This window comes from Pongo pygmaeus, chromosome 1 (assembly GCF_028885625.2).
Source record: "Pongo pygmaeus isolate AG05252 chromosome 1, NHGRI_mPonPyg2-v2.0_pri, whole genome shotgun sequence".
Lineage (NCBI taxonomy): Eukaryota > Metazoa > Chordata > Mammalia > Primates > Hominidae > Pongo > Pongo pygmaeus.
Window position 1 is genome coordinate 110,300,864 of NC_072373.2, and position 26,954 is coordinate 110,327,817.

The 26,954-nt window shown below is 41.4% G+C and overlaps 1 protein-coding gene and 1 long non-coding RNA gene across 6 annotated transcripts in view; one reads left to right on the forward strand and one right to left on the reverse strand.

The window, feature by feature from the left end:
• Positions 1-284: 284 nt before the first annotated feature.
• On the reverse strand, positions 285-26,385 carry HAO2 (hydroxyacid oxidase 2). Of its 5 annotated transcripts, none has more exons than XM_054454668.2 (8): positions 26,282-26,385; positions 13,956-14,094; positions 12,089-12,240; positions 10,084-10,361; positions 8,317-8,526; positions 2,916-3,074; positions 2,496-2,565; positions 285-1,395 (listed from the first exon to the last, which is right to left on the reverse strand). In XM_054454668.2, exons 2-8 carry the CDS (start codon positions 14,084-14,086, stop codon positions 1,340-1,342), a joined length of 1,056 nt encoding a protein of 351 aa, XP_054310643.1. In that variant the 5' UTR covers positions 14,087-14,094; positions 26,282-26,385; the 3' UTR covers positions 285-1,339. The 5 variants fall into 5 exon arrangements, with proteins under 5 accessions (XP_054310643.1, XP_054310634.1, XP_063520446.1 ...); XM_054454659.2 differs by lacking the exon at positions 26,282-26,385 and adding an exon at positions 14,441-14,660; XM_063664376.1 differs by lacking the exon at positions 26,282-26,385 and adding an exon at positions 14,441-14,584 and having other exon boundaries at positions 485-1,395; positions 13,956-14,064.
• LOC129015939 (uncharacterized) overlaps positions 15,925-26,954 on the forward strand; it is a 36,413-nt gene continuing 25,383 nt past the window's right edge. The window contains exon 1 of the long non-coding RNA XR_008494694.1: positions 15,925-16,000. This is a non-coding gene — a long non-coding RNA (uncharacterized LOC129015939). The remainder of the gene's footprint in view (positions 16,001-26,954) is intronic.

Consider the following 26,954-nt stretch of genomic DNA (forward strand, 5'->3'; position numbering starts at 1 on the left):
GTGATTTTCCTACCTCAGCCTCCTGAGTGGCTAGAACCATAGCTGCACACCAGCACACCCAGCTAGGTTTTTAACGAATTTTAAATTTTGCAGAGGTATCCCTTTGTTGCCCACGGAGGCTTCAAAATTCTAGGCTCAAGTGATCCTCCTGCCTCAGCCTCCCAGAGTACTGGGATTATAGGCGTGAGCCTTCATGCCCAGCCATCTCTAACCTTCTTGATGTCTTCAAGTGTCAGATCTTATTCAGCTGGGTATCCCTGCTCTAGAAATCTATTCCAGCTGACTACTGGTCTCAGGAGGTTTTATTCTGATAGGTCATTTATAAATTTCCCAACTGCCCTTTATCCCTCTATACATCCATCCATCCCAGAAATGTTCATTGAGATGTTCCTATATGCCAAGCCCAGAATCAAGCATACAGTTTCTTGTCTGGAGCCATTCATAGTCTATTTGTGGAGAAAGACATGCAAATAAAGAAATATGACCAGGTGTAATAAGGGTTGTAATATTGGAATGTGCAAAGTACAATAGGAAGGACAGAGCAAATAGCCTGGGTTAATGTTCGGTGATAGTTGAAAGTTGAACAACACCTTGAAAAGTTAATAGGAATTTTCCAAACAATAAGTATAGTATATATATGAGTATATATATATACTCATTAAGTATGAAACACTACTATTTCTTAAACTCCTACTAGGTGCTAAGCATTGTGTTCTGAACTTCAAATACATTATCTTACTCAAACTTTTTCCCAACCTACTGGCTGAGGGAGTATAATCCCCATTTTATACACCAGGACTTAGAAACACTGAGAGATCAGAAAACTTGCCCAAGTCACATAGCTTGCCAGCAGTAGTCCTGACTGTCAAACCCATGTCTGTGTGGCTCCAAAGTCTATGTCCTTAACTATTTCCCTATTTTCTATAGATAGGATTATGTTTTTATTGGAAAAATGCCTTGTATATACAGCTCCTCTGTCCAGAGTACAAAGTTAGATAGTCATTTCATAGAGTTGTACGGAGTATGCAAAAAATATCACCCACTAGTGGTTCCAGTCATTAATGATCTGTCCTTTTGAGGTCTTTGACTTCAGAGGAAGATTTAGGCAAGAGAGCAACATATAATAGTCAGTGATACAAAGAAGGGCATGGAACATTTGGGAAACACAGGGGTTTGGAGGGCCTGAAGCACAGGGGTGGAGGTATCGGAAATGTGGGAAATACAGGTCATGAGCCTCCGGATAGGATGGGGTCCAGGAAGGACAGCATCACACACTGTGCTGTGAGTTTGTGATCCTTCTGTGGGCAACCTCAGCAGTCTGGTTATTGGCCGTTTTTTCTTACAGCCTGGAAAACTGGACCAAGTTTCGATTGATCTCAGCGACCGACCGGCAGCCTAAAAGAACAATGTGGTTACAAGCTCATTTTTCTCAAACACCAGCAACTCACCTCATCATGGGTAAGGGGTGATGAAAGGGAACAAGTCTGACTTGATCTTTGTGCTCACTCTTATAAAATGGTTTACATACAGAATGAATAATATAATTCTGTTTGCATTGGGAATTATTCTGTGAACCTGAGCCCAGGTCATCTCTGAACATGGCCATGTCAAAATGTCAGGGTAAACATGTAAAAACCCTATTTTAGCATTTTCTAAATTGACTCTTGTGTGCAATAGATGTCTTTGATCTTTATCTTGGTTCTGATAAGGCTCAGGGATATAGGAAGTATCTTTTCGGGAGGAATATGACACACAGATAGCAAAAGAGATGGGGTGAGTATTCCACATAACAATTGCCTTCTAAAGAAAAGTTCTGTCAAAGGAAAAGACTCTTCTTTAGAAGAAGATATTAATGAATACGTAAAATTATGACCGTAGCTCAGATTGGACATAAGGATTGAAGAGAGTGACTCCAGATGAGTAAAAGAAGGGAGAAAGAGAAGCTGGCATGATGTTATGGGGCTGGGGAGTTGTGGGCTTGAGTAGGCAATGAGAAGTTCCTGGTGATGAGAAGGCTGAAAGAATGCAATAACAGGCTGCTTGATGTTTAACTGGGAGTTCTTTCCATATTTATGATGTATGCACCATAACTTTGGCAAAATGTATTATTCACAAAAATATACTAATGAGAGGGTCTTTTCCTAAAAGTAGAAGCATAGAAAAGAGTTGAGTTTCATGCCTGGGTTGATTGGAGTGGACAGAAACAACAGGCATGGGATATATCAATAGTCCATAAATTGAACGAATTCAACAGAAGCAAGAATTCAGAGCCAGAGGTGACACTCCCCAGAACTGACAATGATCTTGAGGACAGCTCTGGTTTCCACTGGGCAGAGAATAGTGCTTAATCTTTGTCTTGAAAGTTGCCTGCCTGTCCTATCTTTTGGACAGCTACCACGTCAGGAAAGGATCTGCTGGAGGGAAGGACTGCTGCTCCTATTCTTTAGCCATCCTGCTTTAAGTTCCAAATCAGGGAAAACATGTTTTTAACTTACCTGTAAGGGCCATGGAAGTGTGGAACTCATTTGTTAAAATGTTCAAAACTTCCTTAACACCATGTTCACCCTGCTCCCGAGGCAGACAGATGGAGACACAAAGAGACATAAAGGAACATTCTGACCATCCACTGAGTATAAATTCTAGATGTAGTCAAAGCTATAATGGGAAAGATGGGAAATATCTGTGAAGTGAGAATTACCTTGGGAATAAAGGAAAGCACAGAGACAAAGATAGGGGATGAAACTATTGAACATTTTGCAATGGGCTTCAGAGGAAGCATGGAGATGCAGCTTAGGTATAACTATCCTTTAGGAGTCATTTTGAAAATGGCTAAGCTTGGAAAATGAACCACAGGAAAGCACAGAAATGAATGAGAAGCTCTGTATCTTCTTGCTGGTTTGCTTTGCCACTCTCACCTTGCAGGCAAGGCCCCATAGGATTGGTCTCCCAAGAAAAATGCACTTAGCTCCAAGGGCCAGAGCCTTCAGGACATCATTGCCAGTTCGGACCCCGCCATCCAGGTAGACTTCAATTTTCCCCTTTACAGCTGCCACCACTTCTGTCAAAGCATCAATCTGAAAAGGAGATACACATGGGCTGGAGGGCTTTCTATTTTGACTCTCAGACTCGGTCTTCCTGGCATACGACCAGGAAAACCAAGCTAAGGAGATGCCCTTGACAATTTCTTCCCCTCCCATGCTTGAGGCTGCTAGCACTGATCAACTGCAGCGGCAGTCACATTCCTGAGGCCCTCCTGCCTTGACTTTCTGCTTTGACTCCAGTCTAGCTTCTCTCTGACTCACTTAACTGTCTTACCAGTTGGAAGAACTGCTTGGTTGCTCTTTCCATCCTAAAAGGGACATTTTCCATTTATAATGTTCACTTTAACTTTCTTCTTTTCAAACAACATTTTGACTTTTGATTTTCTTCTACTCTCTCTGTTTCTAGGGTGGCACAACTAGAAAGGCTCTCCCCTGCAAAGGCACTAAGTCTTTTTGGCAAGACAAGTACACTTGGCCATGGCCTGCATGTCTGGATTGCATCCTGACTTGGGAAACTGGGTTGAACATTATTTCTCATGCACCACTTGACTGACTTGTCCCTGACTTCTCATGGCGTATCTGAGAAAATGAGATAGGACTAAAGTACAACATGGTAAAACTAAAGTTTGAGCCTTTGACAGACAAAATAAAAACATCTTATCACCTTGGCCTGATTTTCCTAAGGAACTTTGTCTCTTATGTTGCCTCTTCAATTCCAGGGAACAGGCCAATAGGCCTTGACCACACAAGGTGCCCCAGGCCAATCTATACTTCTAGGCACCTACAAGTCTGTGAAGAGGAGTGACAAACAGGCCCCTTATGGATCAAGGGGGAAGATCCTTGGGGAGGGAGTTCAGGGTTTTTGTCTGTGCTTCTCTGAGGGATGGCCTGAGAAGAAGAGTCAAAACTGGGCCTTATGAGGCCTTCTGCTGCCAAAGCAATCCACTAGCATTCTACCTGAATGGGATACTTTGGCTGAGACTGAACAGTATACGAAACTAGTGAGGAAATAATTTTCTACTTTAACTTATACGTTGGGGGTGGGGGGGAATTGAATATGTTTTGAACTTACATGTAATAACTAGAGAGAATTCACATTCTAATAAGAGGCATTTTTTGTAGTCCCAGCATGGTATTATTTGGAGTATTTTTATAATGTTGTGAAAGAGGTGGGAACTTCTATAAGGAACTTTGAAATCACCTGATTTCAAACTATAGTATCTGAGTTTTTGGCACTCCCTTAGAGTCTGTGCCTGAGGTCAGTGTCCCACTCTCTGCAGGTTGTTGCCAGTGCTATAAAAGGTAAAGATTTTGAGAAAAGTTCCCACCTCTATGAGGTTTCATATCTAACATTGTTCTTGTACTTCCTCCTGGGACCAGGGGAAAGGATAAGTCAGCTGTTGTCCCCCGAAGACTGTAATGAATGTCCTGTTCTGTCCTATTAAAAATTAACTCTAAAGCCTTACCCTAAGGTGAAATTCACTCCCTATATTATTTCACAATTTTTATCAACTCCACTGCATAGTATGGCTCGCTGGAAGAGTTTGTACAAACATATTTCTCTTTCACAACATCATAAAAATATTCCAGCTGGGCACAATGTCTCACGCCTATAATTCCAGCACTTTGGGAGGCTGAGGTGGGTGAACCACTTGAGGTGAGGAGTTCGAGACCAGCCTGGCCAACATGGCGAAACCCCATCTCTACTAAAAATGCAAATAGCCAGGCATGGTGGCCAGTGCCTGTAATCCCAGCTACTTGGGAGGCTGAGGCAGGAGAATTGCTTGAACCTGGGAGGTGGAGGTTGTAGTGAGCTGAGACTGCACCATTGCCCTCCAGTGTGGGTGACAAGAGTAAAACTCCAACTCAAAAAAAAAATCCAAATAATACCATGCTGGGACTATAAAAATGTCTTTTATTTGGACATGAATTCTCTCTCGTTACTAATAGTCACCAAAACAGCATGGTACTGGTATAAAAATAGGCACATAGACGAATGGAACAGAATAGAGAACCCAGAAATAAATCCAAATACTTACAGCCAACTGATCTTTGGTGACACAAACAAAAACATAAAGTGGGGAAAGGATACTATATTTAACAAATGATGCTGGGATAATTGGCTAGCCACATGTAGGACAATGGAACTGGATCACCATCTCTCACTTTATATAAAAATCAACTCAAGATGGATCAAGGACTTAATTCTAAGACCTGAAACTATAAAAATTCTAGAATATAACATAGGAAAAACCCTTCTAGATATTGGCTTAGGCAAGGATTTTATGACCAAGAACCCAAAAGCAAATACAATAGAAACAAAGATAAATAGCTGGCACTTAATTAAACTAAGGAGCTTTTGTATGGCAAAGGAACAGTCTGCAGAGTAAACAGACAACCCACAAAGTAGAAGAAAACCTTCACAATCTATACATCTGACAAAAGGCTAACATCCAGAATCTATGAGGAACTCAAACAAATTAACAAGAAAAAAAAAAACTCATCAAAAAGTGAGCTAAGGACACGAATAGATAATTCTCAAAATAAAATATACAAATAGCCAACAAACATATGAAAAAGTGCTCAACATCACTAATGATTAGGGAAATGCAAATCAAAATTACAATGCAATACCTCCTTACTGCTACAAGAATGGCCATAATAAAAAAAAATAGATGTTCACATGGATGCAGTGAACAGGGAACACTTCTACACTGCTGGTGGGAATGTGAGCTAGTACAACTGCTATGGAAAACAGTGTGGAGATTCCTTATAGAACTAAAAGTAGAACTACCATTTGATCCAGCAATCCCACTACCGGGTATCTACCCAGAGGAAAAGAAGTCATTATATGAAAAAGATACTTGCACACATGTTTACAGCAGCAGAATTAACAATTGGAAAAATGTGGAACCCACCCAAATGCCCATCAATCAATGAGTGGATAAAGAAACTGTGATATGTATATATATATGATGAAATACTACTCAGCCATAAGAAGGAATGAATTAATGGCATTCGCAGCAATCTGGATGAGATTGGAGATTGTTATTCTAAGTGAAGTAATTCAGGAATGGAAAACCAAACATCATATATTCTCACTCATAAGTGGGAGCTAAGCTATGAGGATGCAAAGGCATAAAAGTGACACTATGTACTTTGGGGATTAAGGGAGAAAGGGTGTGAAGGGGGTGGGAATAAAAGACTACAAATAGAGTGCAGTGTATGCTGCTCAGGTGATGCTTGCACCAAAATCTCGCAAATCACCACTAAAGAACTTACTCATGTAACAGACACCACTTGTTCCTTAATAACCTGTGGAAACAATTTTTTTTAAAAACTCAGATAAATGATGTTTGAATACAATGTTTTAGAAAAACAAATGGCAAACTCTGACCTGTGAGCTGGAAGTTTGTTTTTATAAATAAATAGATCTGGGGCTAGGATTAAGGTGAGGCGAGTGAGGCAGGGTTGTACAAGCACAGGGTCAGGTTTCACCTGAAGCAAAACCCTCACTAGGCTCACACTGATGTTTGTGCTGTCTCCGAGTGAACTTGAGTTTGGATGTGAAGCCAAATGGCTTGGGAGAATATCAAGTTGATCAGCACAATAAGATAGGAGAAATTCTCCTCTCCCTGGCCCCTGCGTTAGCCAATACTCATTCTCTAGTGGGGGAAGCACAATGGGAGAATTAGTCTCCCTCTTTGTCTACTCATTATTCAGTTCTTCCAAAAGAACAAGACCAGCTAAGTTGATTAATGAGAGCCTGACACCTATTGTATGATGTATTTTATTAGCTTTCTTTCAAAAGCCTATATTCTACTGTTTGCTGCTTGTTGGTGATGGGCTCTTCATTGCTTTCTGCTCCTATTTAGGCATAGTTGGGATGACTCAGGGCATGGTATACTCTTTTGCTTTCTCTGTTTTGCTAAATACTGGATGGCTTGTAGGCATCCTGACAGGGGTTGGGTGAGAGAGCTCAGTGTGTGCTCAGCCCAACCACTTTCTCCTAAGTTTGCAGGTCAATAGGTGGGATGAAAAGCAGGAGACCCAACCACTTTAGTTCAGCTCTTACCAGAGAGACACAGTGAAGGGTGACCCCTGCTCTCCATGTGGGCTTGCCATTCCTCTGCCTTTACCAGTTAGAGCTGGTGCAGAGGAGGAGGTGAGTGGCTGGCTCTTAGGCTTCCAAGCATCACGTGTCTTAGAAGGTACCAACCAGCTAGTGCAAATTTCTAATTCCTGGAATTTGTCTTAAAGAAGTACTTGAGAATGTGCTATGGATTCAGTCACTGATGTGTTGTTTAAAATAGGGAAAGATTAGAGGCAACACAGATGTTCTAAAATGGAGATTGGTTATATAGTTGTCTGTTCATACTACATACCATTAAAAATAAGAGGAGCATATATACTGAAACAAAAAGTTGCTCTTAATATAATGCTAAGTAAAAGAAAAAAACTAAATATTATTTGTACTTTTCTTAAACAAAAAAAGTTGTATTTGCATTAAGAAGATGTTAACAATGACCAAAATGTTGACGTTAGTGATAGTGATAAAATTAGTGTTAATTTTTATCTTTTACTTATGTATATTTTCTAATTTATCTGCAGTGAACATGCTTTATTTTTATAAGTGTCAATGAAACTGAAGAGGAAAAAACCTCATTTCTCTTTCTTAAAACAAGTCAAGCAGCAGTAGAACATTTGAAAAAATATAACTTAATGAAAACAAATCAACAACAAATTCCCATGTAAAGATTCTTTCCCTGCCTTCCTTTCTCTCACTTTCTTGCCCTCAAACTTCATTTATAATGGACATAAGTTTATGAGTTAAGGGAAAAAATTATGGACTTTTATAGATTTTAGCAAAAGACACATCAGGGTGTTTTTAGAGTTTTGCCATGAAACGTGTTTTCTTTAGAACATCTGTCTAATCAATTTCAACATTAACTATTTATTATCTATGTGAACTAAAGATAAGTTATTTAACATCACTAAACTACAGTATCTGAATTTGCAAAACAGGGATAATAATATCCATCTTGCAGCATTGACATGAGACTTAGAGATGCTATATGTAAAGGTTGAAAAAACAGCTTAGCACACAGTACTAATAATAATTAACAGTGCTTAAAATTCACAGGTACATACCAACGCATGTGGTACAGAGGAGTGAAATATGCTTAGATTTCACAGAGTCCCTTGATGTGGACACACTCACACATACACACACAGCACTCACAAACACACCCCTCTCTGAAGTAATCCTACTTACTGAAGCGAGAACCTCATCAAGCTGCCTCCCACCATGGTTGGAAACAATGATGCCCTGGACATTGTGCTTCACAGCTAACTCTGCATCCTCTTTTGTCAAAATCCCTTTAAGGATGATGGGCAATCGAGTTATGCTCTGAAACCAGGAGAGATCATTCCAGCAGAGAGAAGTGCTGATAGGAGTCATCTGGAAATAAGGTATTGCATTTCCCTATAGGAAATAAAAAGGGAACTTAGTCCTGAACTCTCACAAGGCTACTTGATGCATTCCAAAAATGAGACACATTTGGAGATCCGCCATTTATAAACTGGAAGGAGGAAGAACAGAGCTGGGCATGGTGGCTCATGCCTGCAATCCCAGCACTTTGTGGGGCTGAGGCGGAAGGATCTTTCGAGCCTAGTAGTTTGAGACGAGCATGGGCAACACATAGAGACCCTGCTGCTGCTCCTCAAAAAAAATAAATAGTGGTACATGCCTGTAGTCCCAGCTACTCGGGAGGCTGAAGTGGGAGGATCACTTGGGCTCAGGAGGTCTAGACTGCAGTGAGTAGTGATGGTGTCACCACATACCAGCCTGGCTGATAGAGTGAGACCTTGTCTCAAAAACAAACAACAAAGAAAACAAAAAGAAACAGGAGCAACAAAACCCAACAATGTTTCTAGCTCCTTTTCCTAACAAAATTTGTATAAAAGAATTTCTACTTCAATTGCTTATCGTTGACCATGAATCATGTTGCTGCTCAATAATTGTGCTAGGATCTGGGGACACAAAGACAAATAAGACAAAGTTTCTACTTTAAAAAATTCAGAGTTTAGTATATGAGATGGATAAGCAAAAGCATTTATAGGTCAATGTGATATGTTATGGTTGAGACATACCCAGGATAAGAACTAAGCAATACTAAATCAGTTATTACCCAATATTTACTCTTGGCTCACCATGTACATCAAATATTTATAAATCTCAATGTGCTTCTGGAATTTGAATAAGGATTTTGGAGCACCTCAAGGCCAATCTGTGATTAATGAGAACTGTTGAGTTACTTGGCTGGGTGTCACAGCCACCCACTGGCTGAAAAGGCTGGCTTTAGTATCTCTACTGTAGCCAGGGATTCCCACTTTATCATGGGTGTCTCTCTCCGAGGCACTCCTTGCCATTTAATTGTAGGATTTTATTGGGGAAGGTGCCCCTTGTAGTCACCTAGTTCAGAGATTACAAACAAATGTGCTATAGCATCCTGGTGCTCCACAAATGAGTTCTATGTATGCAGAGATATTGATTCCTCAGTTTCAAGGCAGTAGGGTAGAACCTGGCCTGTCTAGACTGTCTGGCCAGTCACCTTGGTCATGAACATCCCCTTTGGAGAGTCTGTTTATCTATGTATGCCATCCAAAATTAGCATTTTCTGAGTGTGTCATAAAGTAGAAAATGTTAGATGAACTTTTTTAGTTTACTCTCCAGTTCATGCAAAAATATTTCCCATGGCTTTCCTGTTTCTCAGCATCCAGCTCTGGCCAGAACACTTCTGGTGACAGGTTGGGCAGCTCCAAGGGTGAGAACATTTGGTCTTATATTGATTGTGCTTGTCTGGAAACTCTAGGGAGCAGGAACCATATCTGCTTTTTCGAACTGCTTTATCCCCAGTGTCTGGCACAGAGCAGGTGTTCAATAAATGCTTGTGGAAAGAAAGAATGGAGGAAAGGAGAAAAGAGGGAAGGAAATTTGCCTCTTGTAATGCCTGTCCGTTGAATTTGGTATCTTTCCTACCTTTTTAGGTGATTGAAGATCTGTTAGTGTTAAGTTCCTCCTCAACTGGTTTCGAATGTCATGTCGCCTGTTGCCACATACAGGTGTATCCAAAGTTATTACCAAAGCTTTGAAACCTAGGGATTCTACCCTCTGGATCAACTGTTTGTTCAGCTGCAGGTCTGGATGCACATAGAGTTGGAACCATCGGAGGCCTTCGGGAGCTGCAATGACAATGTCTTCAAGGCTACAGCTGGCAAATGTGCTGGTGATGTAGCAGATACCAGCCGCTTGGGCAGCTGTAAAGCAAAAGACATGACTCAGGCTGGAGGGCAGAGGCCTCTGGACTGGGCTGAAAACCTTGGGAGTCTGTGTAGCCTCTGGCCATCTTGCCCCATGAATGCAGATAAAGCTTAATTTCATTCTGCTTCCTTGTAAGAAAGGGATGGAAGGCAATTTGATCAGGCTGAGAGACCTAAACCTTTTTGGGTTCTCCTCTGTATAACCTGTCTTACAAACCCTCTACTCTATAACAAAATATTTCCTGCTAAAGATGCCATGCAATTTCCAGAATCACGTTGGTTGTGTTATAGCCTTCAGACAGGAAACTGGGCCTCTTATGAACTCCTTAATGAAGCAGAAGAGAATTAGAGAAGGCAGAAGATGAGGGAATGTAATTCCAGTGGAGAATCCTGAACTTCATGGTGGAAAAAGCATAGCATCTGAAATTAGAAGAATGCTAGTTCTACTCCTTCTTTGCTGTGTGGCCTTGAGTCTCTCATTTTCTTTATCTGTAAAATGGGGAAAATAATAATACATGTCTTTAGGGTTGTTGGGAGACTGAATAAGATACTAGCTATGGGAACATTCTTTACATTGCAAAGTGGTGTACTGCATAGATACCAGCGCTAATGAAATTGATGGTGATGATGGTCATACGGCTACTGCTGACTGGCAGATTTCCCATTTCCTACTTTATTCATTTCAATGAAATCTCCAACAGGTTAATGTCACTGTCCCACTATAACTCATAGGCAGAGAATTTGGGCTAATCAAAAATTAACATTTTCAATTTTTCATGTCAACAGGAGATACCCCATTCTTTCATCCTACCCCCAAACAACACATTCAACCATGATGATTTAGTAAACTAGTCACATTCATATAGGATATTAATATCTCGACCTAGCTAGACCTGGTCCCTAGACCCCGTCAAGATGGATGTCACATTCAGCTCTAGAATCCTTGAATCCATAGCTTCCTGCATCATGGAGTCAAAGGAAAAGACCTCAGGGAAGCCCTGAGAAATTCGCAAAAACAGATGTGACTTAGAGTGAAGATTACGAAGGAGTCCCAAGAGCATTTTCAGCCCCATCTCTCCTTTTCTATTCATTATTATTATTATTATTATTATTATCATTATTATTATTGGTGGTGGTGGTGGTGGTGGTGGTGGTGGAGAATGTGGGATGAGAATTAGGTTGACTGGGAAGGAGATGTAACCCAAAAATAAAATCTCTGTCAAAGAAGATGACAGGGTCAATTGAAGAGAGGGAAAATGGAATATTTGGGCAACAGCAGCTTCCAGGGCCTTGTGTTAGGACCTAATGTCGTGATTCTCTCCTCATCCTAAATTCAGAGACTGCCATTCAGCCCTAGCCCTGGCCCATCAGGGGCTAAAGAGGGCCCTAGCCTTGAGGCTGCATTAAGCATCCCTTTCCCTACAGATGGTGTGAGCCGGAAGGGCCAGCACCCCTGTTCTGAGAGATGACTTGGTTGGATTTTAGCACCTTCTTATTCATCTGTAACCCCCCTTGCACTCTAACTATTCTTTATTATGGAAAATGAATGTTTTCTCAATCTTAGGTTACACAAACGTAGCTTTAAGCATTCCCTTTCCTGCCTTCCTTAGTGTTAACCAGATTATGTTCCTAAGGCCCTTCTAGAGAGAATCTTGGAGCACCTGCCACTGCTCTGAGGGACACCTTCTCCTGGAAAGGAGCCTCGAGGTGGGGATAGTTCATACCTCTTGCTGTGCTCATTTCCCCATCAGGCCAGACAAGGCAGTGGAACCCTGTGGGTGCGATGCAAATAGGGGCACTGATCTCCTCCCCTTGGATTGTGGTTCTGGTGTCCACCTCAGACACATCTCTCAGGTACCGGGGACGGAGGCGAATTCTGTGCCGGACAACAAAGAGATCTTCTGTTGGTGTGATGATTCTGCAGCAGGGAGGCACTGTCTGGGTTGACCTCCCTGATTCCTGATATAAGTCTAAACCAGACAGGGTCCTGTGGAACCTTGGCCAGACAGGGTCCTGTGGAACCTTGGTGGGTTCAGTTGGCTGAGAGCTGAGTAACCTGTGTTGATCCAGGAGGAGACTTATCTCCAGAAAGCCACTCCCAACACCTCATTCCCCATTCCCCAACCTTCTCTGAACCTCTCTGTGCATACCAAGTCCACATTATTCCTGCTTTGCTCTGTTAGAAGTCTGTGTCTTTGAGTCATGCCTCCCAGACTACACTGCAGCACTTGAATGGTTTGGTTCATCATAACAAGGACTAAAAAGAAAAGAATAGGTAGGAAGAGGTTCCAGGCTCTTTTCCTCTCAGGTTAGTAACAAGTCTCCAGAAAGTGAGAAAAGGCCACTGAATGAGAACAAATCCCAGGGAGTGATTGAGGCTTTTGTGATAGAGGCTAGTTAGTTTGAAGATTTGACTTAAACACTGCTTTAGAAGAAGGTAGGAGAATTTACAAATAATAAATATGCAAAACACACTTTTTAAATAAATGCATACTTAGCCTCAGGTGTCTAAAATTTTCGTTGTTTATACAACATTATTATTTTTGCACATGAGCTTAGAAAAATTTTCTGAAAATTCTTAATTGTGCAAATTTCAGTAAGGTAGCCTCAGTCACTTCATCTGAAATAAGAATAATAATCCAAATTTCCTAATAGTTTTGTGAAGACAGACTGAAATAAATGATGTAAGGTGCCTAGTATAGTGCTAAGTATGAAAATACAGAATATAGGGCTCCCTTTTATACCATTTTTCAGTTTTCTCCTGACCTCTATATCACAGGAATCAGCAAGCTTTTTCTATAAAGGGCCAGAGAGTAAATATTTGAGGCGTTGTGGGCCATGTAATCTTTGTCACAGTTATTCAACACTGCTCTTGAAGTGCAAAAGCAGCCATAAACATTAGTAAATGGCTGAGCATGGTTGTGTTAAAATAAAACTTTATTTATGGACACCAAAATTTGAACTTCATACAATTTTTATGTATTACGAATTATTCTTCTTTTGACTCCCCACCTCCAGCCATTCAAAAATGAAAAACCATCATTAGCTCATGGACCATACAAAATAAGTGGCGGGTCAGCCTCTGCCTGTGGACTGCTGTTGGTTGACCGATGCTCCATCTCCTACTTTTTCAGACCAACTGTTCTCCCCTGACTCAATCTCTTATTATCTCTAAGACTCCTTGGATCTCCATATTTTCTCCAAACCTGAGTGTTCTCTCCTGTCTTCCATCTTCTTCTCCAAGCCAGAGTTTAGTAACTCAGGAGATCTAGGCCTCCCAGCAGGCCCATCCTCCCTGCCTAGGGAACTGGTCATTCTGGGACTCTTGTTCTATCTTGTCAGGTTGCAAAGTTGCTGAGATGAAGGAGAATGACTCACTTATGCTAGCTATAACAGAAATTCCCTCTTTTTCCATCTTCCCATCAGCCCTCCCTCCCCTGCCCCCAACAAACCAAAACAACAACAAAATCATCCACATTATTAGGTCTTGAGTGGTCTGTGTTTTTTGGAGGCAGAAACCAGACTACTGTCCAAGTTGCTCTCCACCAGTGCACCTTAACCTAACAATAGACAGGCTACAGAAGACCACACCTTTTGAATGCTGCAATGTTGTCATCCCGCGTGATGCTGTCATCAGCTCCACCTTCAATAAAATCCCAAGTTGACTTAGACAGCTGCTCCCGTGTGTGGGCCTGAAAGTCTGTCAAACACACCAAGGACATTTCTGGACCTTCCAAGGAGAAGACAAAACCAAACCCAACCCAGTGAGAACACTTCAGATGCAGAAAAGGAAATGAAGGGGAAGCTGCAGTATGAAATTGTTTGGATTCAACATTGGTCTCCCAATGTTTATCTTAACAGAGTTATTGCCAAAGCCAGTGATCCCTAAGCCAGAGGGCAGAGAGTAATGGTCCACCCTTCCATTCTCCCATTCCCATTCCCACATCCTGATTATTTGGCCTTCTGTGTATTTCTCATATTTTCTCCTCCACTCTACACATACCACCTTAGACCTAGTTGAGGCCCCACCACCTCTTAAAAGCTTATTACAAAAAATTCTTATTTTTGTATCTTGCCTTCACATTCACTCCCCATCTTGTCTTTCATCAGCTGCCTGGGATCTTCCTAAAGTTCAAGGCTGATCATGCGTGCCTCTTGCCTTTCAATGTGCCCACGTCATGGCATTCCCAGCTTTCTAGGCCCTGGCTTTTCACTGCCTCACCAGCTTCATTTCTTGGCGAACTGATGCTACTATCTGGGAGTTCCCAGGAATCTCAATGTTTGAATTGTCTGGAGCTGTGGATTACAGAGTGGGGAAAGGACAAGAGAAAGTGTACTTTGTAATTCTTGGCTGGGTCGCTGAATATGTTACTTAATATTATTAGGAGACTCAAGGGTCACCATCTACCTTTTTGCTATTTTTGCTAATTTGGGTACCTGAGAAACAATGTATGTTGCCCCCATTTATTCCCATCTTCAATTTGAGCCCTATAAACCCAGAGCTCAGTACTTTTGATACAACACCCTGAAAGAGGAAAGAGGACAGGGCTTGGGGGTAATGAATAAATATTTCCAGTAGAAACAGGGCAGTAGAAACAGCAGCAGCAGAGATGCTGAAGACACTAGTTGCTTTCAGTTACATGTAGAGTAACATGTAGAGCTCCTGCATGAGAGGATTCCAGAAGGAAAAAGAGAGAAACCTGAAGTTTCTAAGCTCCAGCCAACTCCCAGGCAGTTGGCAGCCGTGTGAAAATTAACCAAAGGTTTTGGGTAGAAACTGAATGGCTTTTAAGTCATTATCTAAAGGAAGAGGATAGGTCCCAGTAACTAGGGCTTCAACCAGGAATGGGTTAGTTCCTCTAATGGACAAAGGGGACACAGAGGCCAGATGAGATGTGAGGTGCTGGGAATCTTGGCTGGAGCACAGATGGGGCAGAACTTGCTTGAGGATACCTCAAGTCCAGCCAGGATCTGGTCAAGCCAGATTCTGTTGAAGTCAAACAGAGAAGTAGCCCTTAGCACTTACTTAAGGGCTAAGCAGGAAGAAATTATATGACAGACAGGAAACAGAGCCCCCAGGAAGTGCACTGGGCTCTAGATGGAGGCTACAAGGAATAATTTGGAGCCCAGCCATAGCACTTTTTATAGAAAAAGTATTCTGCCAGTGAGTGAGGAGAGAACATTGAGGTATGGAGTTGAGTCTGACAAATTACTACAACCATAGCTAATTTAGCTCATTCTTACTCCACCCTTCAAAGGGTTAATAAACCTTAGTCAAATGAATTAATCATTGCAAGTATCCAATTATATCGCAATTTCTTGTTTATATCTCTGTGTGCATAAAAGCATAAAAGAATTAATATATGATGCCTGGGAATGTTATTCTTCCAGAGATCTGCTTGCAATATTGGACCTTGATTGGTGTCTGGGAACTTGGATTTCAACAGGGTTCCCAGTGTTCCCTGATAAGAGTGCCTCCCTGTGTATAAACTGTTTGTATAAACAATGTGGTTTCTGATGAACATTTGCTTCTCCTCTGGGAGTCTAGAATTTTGGTATGGGCTAGGCAAAGGGTGACCATATGACAAGCCCCCAACATGAAACTCTGGGCATTGAATCTCTACTGACCTGCTCAGGTAGGTAATATTTTACAAGTGTCATCACATCTTGTTGCTGGGGGAATTAACTGCATCCCGCATGAGTCCACTGGCAGAGGACTCATGGAAGCTTATACCTGGTTTCCTCCAGATTTTTCTGCAAGAGCCATTTTTCCCTTTGCTAAGTTTGCTTTGCATCCTTTCAGTAATAAAGCATAGCCTCGACTATTTGTTCCTCCTAACGAAGAACCAAACCTGGGACCCCCAACACACTTTGTATTCCCAGGCATTAGGATAGTACATGGCACAGAGTTGCTGCTTACAAATGTTCATTACTTGAATTTAACATTCCCCTGCCTGTCATTTATCTTTATTATTGGATGAGAATTCTCCACCAGGTTTCAACTCCTGATATCTCAATAAATACACATATCCTATACATTACACACTCATAGAAAGGCTGTTCTACACAATTCTAGTGTATAAATGACACAAAGATTGTGTCTAATCCAGAAGAAATGGCTCGTGCTCACTCAGAGTCATGTGTCTAGAATAGTGTCAGTTCTGTGATTTGAAAGCTGCTTGGACATAAAGAATCAACCCTAGCATCTTATATATAACAAACACTATTTTATCTCGTTTCTATACCTCTTCTAATTTTTCCTTAGACTCTTTTCTATCTACAGCTTTTTCTCAGTGTCCCTGTGAAGAAGACAGAGAAGGTATTAGTCTTCCTACTTTGCATTTAAAGAGACTGAGCCTCAGAAATAAAATAACTTGTGAAAGATCAGTGATATGGTTTGGCTGTTTCCCCACTGATATACCTTCTTGAATTGTAGCTCGTATAATCCCCACATGTCATGGGAGGGGCCTGGTGGGAGGTAATTGAATCATGGGGCTGGATTTTCCAGTGCTGTTCTTGTGAGAGTGAATGAGTCTCATGAGATCTGATGGGTTTATTTATTTATTTATTTTGAGATGGAGTCTCAGTCTGTCGCCCAGGCTGGAGTGCAGTTGGTTCTGGACTCATGTGTTCTGGTAGCTTCTGAAGATAGACATTCTCTATTTTCAATTTCATGTAAAGAACAAAATAGTTGGTTCTCATAAATTGCTTGCTATATTTCAGAGAATTTTCTAGGTTTAAAAATACAATTATGCATTTTTTTCTTTTTATAATGTATGTAAAGCTTAGCATGCTCTCAGCTCACTGTAACTTCTGTCTCCCTAGTTCAAGCAATTCTTCTGCCTCAGCCACCCGAGTAGCTGGAATTACAGGCATGTGCCACCACACCCAGCTCATTTTTGTATTTATAGTAGAAACGGGGTTTCACCATGTTGGCCAGGCTGGTCTCAAACTCCTGACCTCAGGTGATCCACCCACCTTGGCCTCCCAAAGTGCTGGGATTACAGCCATGAGCCACCATGCCTGGCCGAGCTGATGGTTTTATAAAGGGCAGTTCCCTGCATGTGCTCTCTTATCTGCTGCCATTTAAAACATGCCTTTGCTCCTCCTCCACCTTCCACTATGATTGTGAGGCCTCCCCAACCATGTGGAACTGGAGGTCCATTAAACCTGTGTTTCTTTATAAATTATCTAGTCTCAAGTATTTCTTTTACAGTATGAAAAGGACTAATACAGTAAATTCGTACCTGGTAGTGGGACGCTGCTATAAAGATACCCGAAAATGTGGAAGTGACTTTGGAACTGAATAATAGGCAGAGGTTGGAACAGTTTGGAGGGCTTAGAAGAAGACAGGAAGATGTGGGAAAGTTTGGAACTTCCTAGAGACTTCTTGAATGGCTTTGACTAAAATTTTGATAGTAATATGGACAATGAAGTCCAGGCTGAGGTGGTCTCAGATGGAGATGAGGAACTTGTTGGCAACTAGAATGAAGGTGACTCTTGCTATGTTTTAGTAAAGAGACTGGCAGTATTTTGCCCCTCCCCTAGAGATCTGTGGAACTTTGAACTTGAGAAAGATGATTTAGGGTATCTGGCAGAAGAAATTTCTAAGCAGCAAAGCATTCAAGAAGTGACTTGGGGGCTGTTAAAAGCATTCAGTTTTATGTATGCAAAAATATATGGTTTAGAATTGAAACTTATTTTTAAAAGGGGAGCAGAGCATAATAAAAGTCTGGAAAATTTGCAGCCTGATGATGTGATGATAGAAAAGAAAAACCAATTTTCTGAGGAGAAATTCAAGCCAGCTGCAGAAATTTGCATATGTAATGAGGAGCCAAATGTTAATTGCCAAGACAATGGGGAAAATGTTTCCAGGGCATATCAGACATCTTCACTGCAGACCCTCCCATCACAGGACTGGAGGCCTAAGATGCAGGGCACCAGGGCCTTGCTACTTTGTGCAGTCTCAGGACTGGTTGCCCTGTGTTCCAGCCATGGCTAAAAGGGGCCAAAGTACAGCTCAGATTGTAGCTTCAGCGGATGCAAGCCTCAAAGGTTGGCAGCTTCCACATGGTGTTGGGCATGCGGATGTGCGGAAGACAAGAACTGAGGTTTGGGAAGCTCTGCCTAGATTTCAGAGGATGTATAGAAACACTTGGATGTCCAGGAAGAAATCTGCTTAAAGGGGCAGAGCCCTAATGGAGAACCTCTGCTAGGACAGTGCAGCAGGAAAATGTAGGGTTGGAGCCTTCACACAGAGTCCCCGCCAGGGCACTGCCTAGTGGAGCTGTGAGAAGAGGGCCATCGTCCTCCAGTCTCCAGAATGGTAGATCCACTGACAGCTTGCACTGTGCACCTGGAAAAGCCACAGACACTCAACACTAGCCTGTGAAAGCAGCCAGAAGAGAGGCTGTACCCTGAAAAGCCACAGAGGCAGAGCTGCCCAAGACCATGGGAACCCACCTCTTGCATCAGTGTGACCTGGATGTGAGACATGGAGTGAAAAAGATCATTTTGGAGCTTTAAGATTTGACTGCTCTGCTGGATTTTAGACTTGCATGGGGCTGTAGCACCTTTGATTTGGCTAATTTCTCCCATTTGGAATGGCTGTATTTACCCAATGCCTGTACCCCCATTGTGTCTAGGAAGTAACTAACTTGCTTTTGATTTTACAGGCTCATAGGTAGAAGGGACTTGCCCTGTCTCAGATGAGACTTTGGACTGTGAATTTTTGAGTTAATGCTGAAATTAGTTATGACTTTGAGGGACTGTTGGGAAGGCATGATTAGTTTTGAAATGTGAGGACATGAGATTTGTGAGGGGCCAGGAGTGGAATGATATGGTTTGGCTGTGTCCCCAACCAAACCTCATCTTGAATTTTAGCTCCCATAATCCACACATGTCATAGGAGGGTCCTGGTGGGAGGTAATTGAATCATGGGGGAGCGGGTTTCACCATGCTGTTCTCATGATAGTGAATAAGTCTCATGAGATCCGATGGTCTTATAAAGGGCAGTTCCCCTACACATGCTCTCTTGCCTGCCACCATGTAAGACTTGCCTTTGCTTCTCCTTTGCCTTCTGCCATAATTGTGAGGCCCCTTCAGCTATGTGGAACTGGGAGGCCATTAAACCTTTTTTTCTTTATAAATTACCCAGTCTCAGGTATTTCTTCATAGCACTATGAAAATGGACTAATATAATCAGGTAGTAAGTTATTATGAGAGATGATTCTGAACTCATGTGTCCTGGTAGCTTCTAAAGATAGACATTCTCGTTTTCAATTTCAGGTAAAGAACACAATAGTTGGTTCTCATAAATGACTTGCTATATTGAACTTGAGATAATTTTGTGGGTTGAAAAATACAATTATATCTTTTTAATATAATATATGTAAATCTTAGTAGTCTATTATTTTTGTTAGAGGTTTAATATAAGGTTTATAATTAAAGAAAAGGATAACTTCATTGTTCAAAGCTTTTCCCAAATTTGGAAGTGAAGAACTTAGCACAATATATTTGTATATACTTTATTTCAATTTGATCCCTACCAGCCTTGAAGCCACCAGAAATTAAAGGGAAGATTCAAGTAATCTAATGGTTTTCTTGTATTCCCACTTTATTTTGTCTTCTTGTATTCCCATTTTATTTTGTCTCCATTTCAATGTTTTTTCTTTTTTCCTTTTTTATTCCTACTGCCCAAGAGGAAGAGACAGAGGAGAAAAAAATAAAATTGCAAATTGACCAATTGCCAGCTATTGTTCTAGAAATTTTAGCTCATTTTAGCTCCTTGAACCTCTTTAGGCTTTTTGTCTGATAATGAAAACAGTGAGGTACAATTAGCAGACCAGTGACAAAGAGGAGGAAATCTAAGGGCAAGGACATTCAGGAGTACCTGTTGCTAACAATCTGAAGTTCAAACTCTCCTGACTGAGGGAAGGAGGAAGGAAGTAGAGAAGCTGGCAGGCTTTTCAAGGAAGATGTGGTTTTCTTCAATATTGCAATCTGATTTAACACTAGACAGATAACAAGTTGTCTTCCTTTGAAGATTTTGTATGATTCATATGATTCATGTTGGTGTTGCTTTAGGAACTCAGGGTTATCACAGCTTATATTTGTATGGAAACCCCCTACACAGTCTGTGGGAAATCTCAGCATGAAAATTGCAGGGTAGGCTGTGGAGATACAACGGGGGAGAAAAGTCAGCCTCTGATGACTCACTTTAAGGTACACTTGCTTGGTGCTATAGGATGGTGTCCTTCCAGAACCTCTGGCCTAGTTCTTTAGGAACTTATGCCAAGTTTCCCAATAGAATGTCAGATAATATCAAGGCTACATTTTACGGGCCTAGTTTGAGAGATTAGACTGTTCAAAGTTGGCTGAAAATGCTTTAATCAGTCTTCCCCTCAAGGATAGTGGATACAAAGGGTGTAGCCATCACATAGCATTGTCAACAACAGCAGTGTCAGGGGAGAGGCTGAAGCTAGAGGAGACCCTGAGAATGAAAGAGGTGATGGGAGAGAAGGGTCCCAGAGCTGATGGAGACTAGGAGAGCCATGTGCAGATGGCAGTGTTGGGTTCAGGGAAGACATGAATCAATGGCATTGGAAAATGCTCCTGTGACTGAGGCAGATGAGCCCCCAGCATGGGGAAGAGAGGGCAGGGGGAAGAATTTGGATGCCCAGGAAGAGCAGGTCAGCCCTCAGAGTAAAAAGGGAACTGAGTGTTTCTAACAGTGCAGTGATCTGAGGAATCAAGGATGGCATTTGTATGGGAGTGATGGGAAAAGAAGCCAGTCCAGTTCAGATGTGGCAAGGATTAATTCCTGGTGCCTGTCAGCCCAGAATCAGCTCTGGCTTCTTTCTTGAGCTCTCACACATTGTGAATCAAGGATGCAGGAGCCTTCTGAACCATAATGGCCCTTTTTTTGTTTGTTTTATTCTGATTTATATAATAATCTCTCCTCTTTAGGCTGCCACTCCTCAACCACTCTCATTAGCCTTTTTTTGTTTCTACTAATGAAAATTCGCTTCTCGACCTGTAAGCATGTTCTACCATGAGGAATATGATGCTCGAGTTCTTCAGAATGGCTTCTTTAGTCAGGATAGGGGAGTGACTCATATCTTTGCTTTACTCTAGGAGCTTTGTGTGTCATGGATTGAAAGAGTTTTTGAGATTTGCCATGGTAGGGCACGTTTATGTTAAGGACATGCTCATTCTGAAGTTATTGTGACCTAATTAGGCAATTACCTACGATTGTCCTGCCTCCCACACATCCTGCCTATTGAGGATTGGAAGACTATGAGAACATCTTGCTTGATGGAGCTAAGAAGGACCCTAGAGGGACAGAGAGATGTGCACAAGTTTGGCAGCACAGCTAATAAATGAACTCAGGTCTTCTGTCTCCACATTTAGGGTTCTTTCTGAAATACAATATGACTCTTGCAATTGCTTCTGGATAGCCTGGCAATATAACCTAGGATTAGCTTCTCCTTACATGAGAATTAGCTTCTCAGCACAGACCTAAGATTTCTAGAGACTGAACTCATCTACACTAGATTTTATCATTCCACCTTCACCTCTACTCCTTCTGACCCTGCTTAGCCATGCCAGTAAAAGGAGCTCCACTTGAAGTTGGAATATGGAATAAACTTGCTTCATCCAGTCAGTGAAGTGGTGCGTGTGGCAGCCTGAGAGGCAGGCTGCTTCAAGAGAGATAGCTACTAACACTTATTTGTTATTTGAACAGTGGCAGGCTACATGTCTTCTCTCCAAGTCTCAGTTTCCTCATTTGAGAAAATATACATTTTTGTATACTTCAGCTTAATCCATGATAGATTTGAAGCCACCTGAAATTAAAAGCTGAGCTGAGGTCCTTCAAGTACTCATATTCTGTGCTTTCTTTGCCCATAAATACAGGGAGCTGTTTAGATGAGGTCATATGCACATTCTAGTTCAGCATTTACTTCATGGCAATAAAGTATAGAACAGGGAACCAGCACAATATTTAGACATATTTGCCAACAACAAACAGCTGGGTGCTCAAGCCTGCCTTTGCTCCTCCTCCCCGGCCTGGAAGTCTTTCTTTTCAAGAACTTTTCTGGTCCCGTGGCACCACCTTATGGTTTCAGTGGATAACTACTTGACCAGTCTTGTCACTATTCCCTTTTACAAGAGGTATGGCCTGTCACACCACCTGTTTTTCCTGTTCTCAGACCAGGTAATTGAAATCCGTTTTACTACACAGATGTGCCTCTTCCTCCTTTCTGGATTTCTCCAAACTATTGAGTGCCTTTCTCAGGGAAATCTTTCTCATGCCTTCTTCTCTTTTCCTAATCTCTCCCATCTCCTTTCCTTTTTCATTTGCAAACCAAAAATAATTGTGCTATGTAGTCCCTTATGTCAAGAAGAACAGAGTGAAACAATTTTGAAGTCGCATTAGACCTAGCAAAGAACTTCAAAAACCTTTGAAAATACCCTCAAAGGCATCTTAACATTTCTTATTTACATTTCCACTGAATTCTCTCTTCCTCTAATTAAGCCTACTTTTCTTCATCAGTTGCATATACAAGAAATCTTTTAAAATGATTTATTACACAGTTTTCTTAGTTTTCAGTTTTGGTTAATGATCAGCAATACAATAACATTGCTTTACAGTAATTTGCATTGCAAATATGCCAGATCTTCTGCTATTTTGTGTGTCAAGTGGGTATTTTCAGTCACTTGGGAATCCAATCGCTATTTTAATAGCATTCTTTTTGTGGGAAAATCTGTTCTGAGTTTCAAACAAATGCCCTCCAAGTAGAGTTTTGGAACCCAGCCATGTTGTAAACTGTGTGCTGTCCATAGAGCGTTGAACATAGTTTAGGGCATACTGGGAGACATTGATCCAAATGTTTATATAGTGTTTTGGAAGATGAGGACTTTCTTATTCTTTCAAACAGTGGAATAATTTGATTATGCAAAGAGCCCTGGAGGCAGCATGATGGTTCCTTAATATGAATAATAATAATGACAATAATATTGCAACCATTTATCAAGTACTTCATGATGTGCCATGCACTGTGTAAACTGCTTTACATGCATGACTGTTTTAATCCTTGTGGAAATGTTCAACACAAATATTATCATCCCCATTTCACGGGTGAGAAACCTGAAGTTCAAGAGGTTAAAATACTTTGTTCAATATTACATATCTAGTAATGTGTCATGATTCCAGTGGCCTGGCTCTTAAGCACTATAGAAAGAAGAAAATGGGCACAGCCAAGTGTGGTTTATGGAATGACAGAGTTGGCACAGACCTTAGAGGATTAAAATGTCATGGACATATGCAACTTTGCTTTCTTCCCTCAAAAAATCATAACTCAATCAGAAAGTTAAAAAAAATCTTCATTATTCAGCCAATCACTAAAAAATAACTTCTTATGTTTAAATCTGTCTTAACAGTCTACAGAGCACTCTTCTATATGTTATTCCATTTGGTGCTTACAACAATCCAGTGGGCAATCAGAGAGTGTATGTATGAGCCCCATGTTATAGATGAAAACATTAAAGCTCGGATAATTCACGTGAGTTATCCAAGCTAATGCAATAGAAATGGCAAAGCCTGACCTGGAATCCTTCTGACTTGTTTCCAATGTCTTTGAGCCAGTATGGAGTGTTAGTGGTATGGAGGAGACATTTAAGTCTCTGTTCTGAATGGTCAGAGAGCTGCATAAAGTGAGCTTGGTCAATTCCCACAAAATCCAGGCCATTGGGAAAGGAGTTCTATGTGACACTGTGAGATCACTGCACCTGCCTCTTCATCTGCTCAACAAGGATAGAATGTGCAAAACAGACATCAGAATCCACACAAAGCTCCAAAACAGGCTCTGACCTCTACTCTGTCCACTAGTGACTTCAGGTCTTGTAGGTGTACCTGTATCTCACAGTGGCAATCACTGGGTGGTGGCAGGAGAGAGAGGAGAAAAGGCAGAGCAGTTGGGGATGGAAGAGCCCAGCTATGGAGAGCAGTTTTTTCTCTCTTTGCCTTTCTCCTGGCATCTCTCTCTACGGCAACTACCCAGACTGTGTTTCTGAAGGCCATTGCTTTCCACCGATCAACTGTGCCCAAGGAACTAATGACTGAGGGAGTCAGTGGAGTAGAGAAGACAGACTATATCATAAGCTTTGGCACTTGGCAAACATAGGCTGAAATCTCAGCTCTACTACTTGCTCACCACGGTTCTATGCAAAATTTATTTGTTAAAGGAGACTATTAACATCCATCCCATTGGGCTGCCATGAGGACTAAGCAGTATGGCCCCTTTGAAATTTCTAGAACAGTGCCTTGTATAGACTAGATTGTTAATAAAAGCAGCTCCATGTTCATTATTCCTCCTGTTGATGACATGTGTGATTTCATCTGAGGCTCTATAAGTGGAAAGCTGCTTCAGGATTTGAGTATTTCTGTTATAGTATAATTTAAACCCTCTGTCAGATTTACTTATTAGTTTATCCAAGAAGGTTTATTGACACACGCTCTCAGCCAGGATGGTGGAGACATATACTGCTCCCCACATGCTTAACATTTCCTTGTTGCTTAAATACAGGCATGGCTCTGTGACTAGTTCTTCTGGCCAATGGGCTGGGAGTGGGAATAGCAGGTGTTAATTCTAGCCCAAGGATTGAAGAGCTGGTATGTGACCCTCCAGCTTTGTTTCCCCCTCTACAGCGATCCTCCATCCTCAAGAAGGCAAAGCTGTAAGAGAAAGGCCACTTAGATTCCCAAAACGCCATTCAGAAAAGAGTAGCCCCGGAGATCAGCTGATATTGTGTAAGGAAGAAATAAATATTTATGTGTTATCTCACTAAGTTGTCAAGGTTTATTCTTTACTATAACATAGCCTGATTTAACATAATATATCAAAGTATTATGCTAAACACTAGAGATATGGGGGGAGACTTTATCACATCAGTTTCTGCTCTCAAGAAGCTTACAGTTGAAGAAGACAGACTTTAATAGCTCATCATTTGATAGCTGATACCATTTAGAGTATAACAGGAGTCCCTTTGAGGGGAGAGTTACCTGGGAATTTGGCAATATTCCCATTACCTCTCAAATGATATACCACAAATGATGTTCCACTCAATCTATTCTAGACAAGCTCCAATTCTCATCTATCTTTAAATTAGGTTATTATTGTCTATCTCATAGGGATCTCATGAGAATTGAAGGATCTTGTAAAATGCAGAATATAGTAGTAGTTAAGAATAAAAGTTTGGGGATTTTGCTTCCTGCTAATGGACTCTTTATTCTGTTCCATTGATCTATTATCTATCTTTACACCAGTACCTCCCTGTCTTCATTAGCGTTCCTGGCAGTTCTCCCCAGGTTGATCTGTAGATTCAATTTAACACAATCAGAGGCTCTTCATTAGAGGGACTTTGTAACCCATTTGCTCCAAATAAGCTTATTGCTCAAAGGAACTACATTGTTTGAGACACATTAACTTCTTTACTTTTTTAGGAGCATAGCCATGTCACTGTTTTCTTTTGCTTGTGGCCAGGAAGCAATGGTCAGAATACTAAATATATCCCTGAAGGCAATAGCAATACCTTTTAGGTTTTCAGAACGCTGTCAAGTGAAAACATTTTAACCCATTTTTCCTCCTATGGACACCCACAGATATTCCACCATACAATTCTAAGACTCAACTTCCTAGACTTAATCTTCTCCGTCTGTATCCTTTTTGAAACCAAATCTTCCTTTGCCCATGCCCTCTGAGTTCCCTAACACCTGTCTCCCTAGGACCATCTTTGCCAAGGTCCTTGCCCTGCAAACTCATAGTTGGCTTCCACGATGTCTTCCATTCCCATCCTATCTGGCACTTCATCTCCCTTCTCAGTTCCAAGCAGACAGAACACACTCAATGACAAACCTGATTCTAACGTCTTCCAGTCCTCAGGGAAACAGGCGTTTAGACGCAGCCACTCAAAGCCTGGCTCACTGCCGGAGGTGTTAGGAAACACACCACATCACTACCCACAGTTCAGGCTAAAGAAAAGGCTGAAGTCTCAAAGTTAATCTTTTAATGAAAACATCCAGCTTAGCAGTAAATAAGCAACTAGGCCAGAGCAAGGTTGACTTTGAAAGAATTTTGCTGACTTTGCAAATTTACTTCAAAATTAAGTGAAGTTTATTACAAAATTAAACTTCAAAGTGAATAAATGGTTTGTTTTCTCTCAAACTTGATGTTGTCCTCTGCTCATCACAGATTGTTAGAGTTAGGGAGTGGGTGATTTCAGGTAGGAAATTACAAAAGTCCCCGGGTTGGAGGAGGGGCTTTTTGATGGGGTTGGGGTGGGAGAAGAGCAAGCACAGCCTGGGAGCCCGTGGGCAGGACAGCAGTGGGGACCCAGGCCAGGATGGTCTGAGCTTTGGGGATTTTGGAGGATGCATAGTGTAGAGCCCTCCCTGCTCACAGAACTGTCCTGGGGAATTAATTATGTCTAGATTAATATGGGAGGCAGGGAGAACCGGTGAAATTTTCGAGTGGAAAATTATTCAGGAATGTAGAGGAAATGCTGGGAAAAGCAAACTTAAGAGTACAT

Excerpts from the sequence above, each read along its gene's own strand:
- HAO2 (XM_054454659.2), bottom strand. The coding sequence starts at position 14,471 with ATGAAAGACAAGATGGGGAGTGAATGTGAAG. Across the intron at positions 8,527-10,083 it reads ATCTTCAATCACCTAAAAAG|GGAAATGCAATACCTTATTT; the intron begins GTAGGAAAGATA and ends TATTTCCTATAG. Across the intron at positions 2,566-2,915 it reads TATGGGGCCTTGCCTGCAAG|GGTGAACATGGTGTTAAGGA; the intron begins GTGAGAGTGGCA and ends CCTCGGGAGCAG.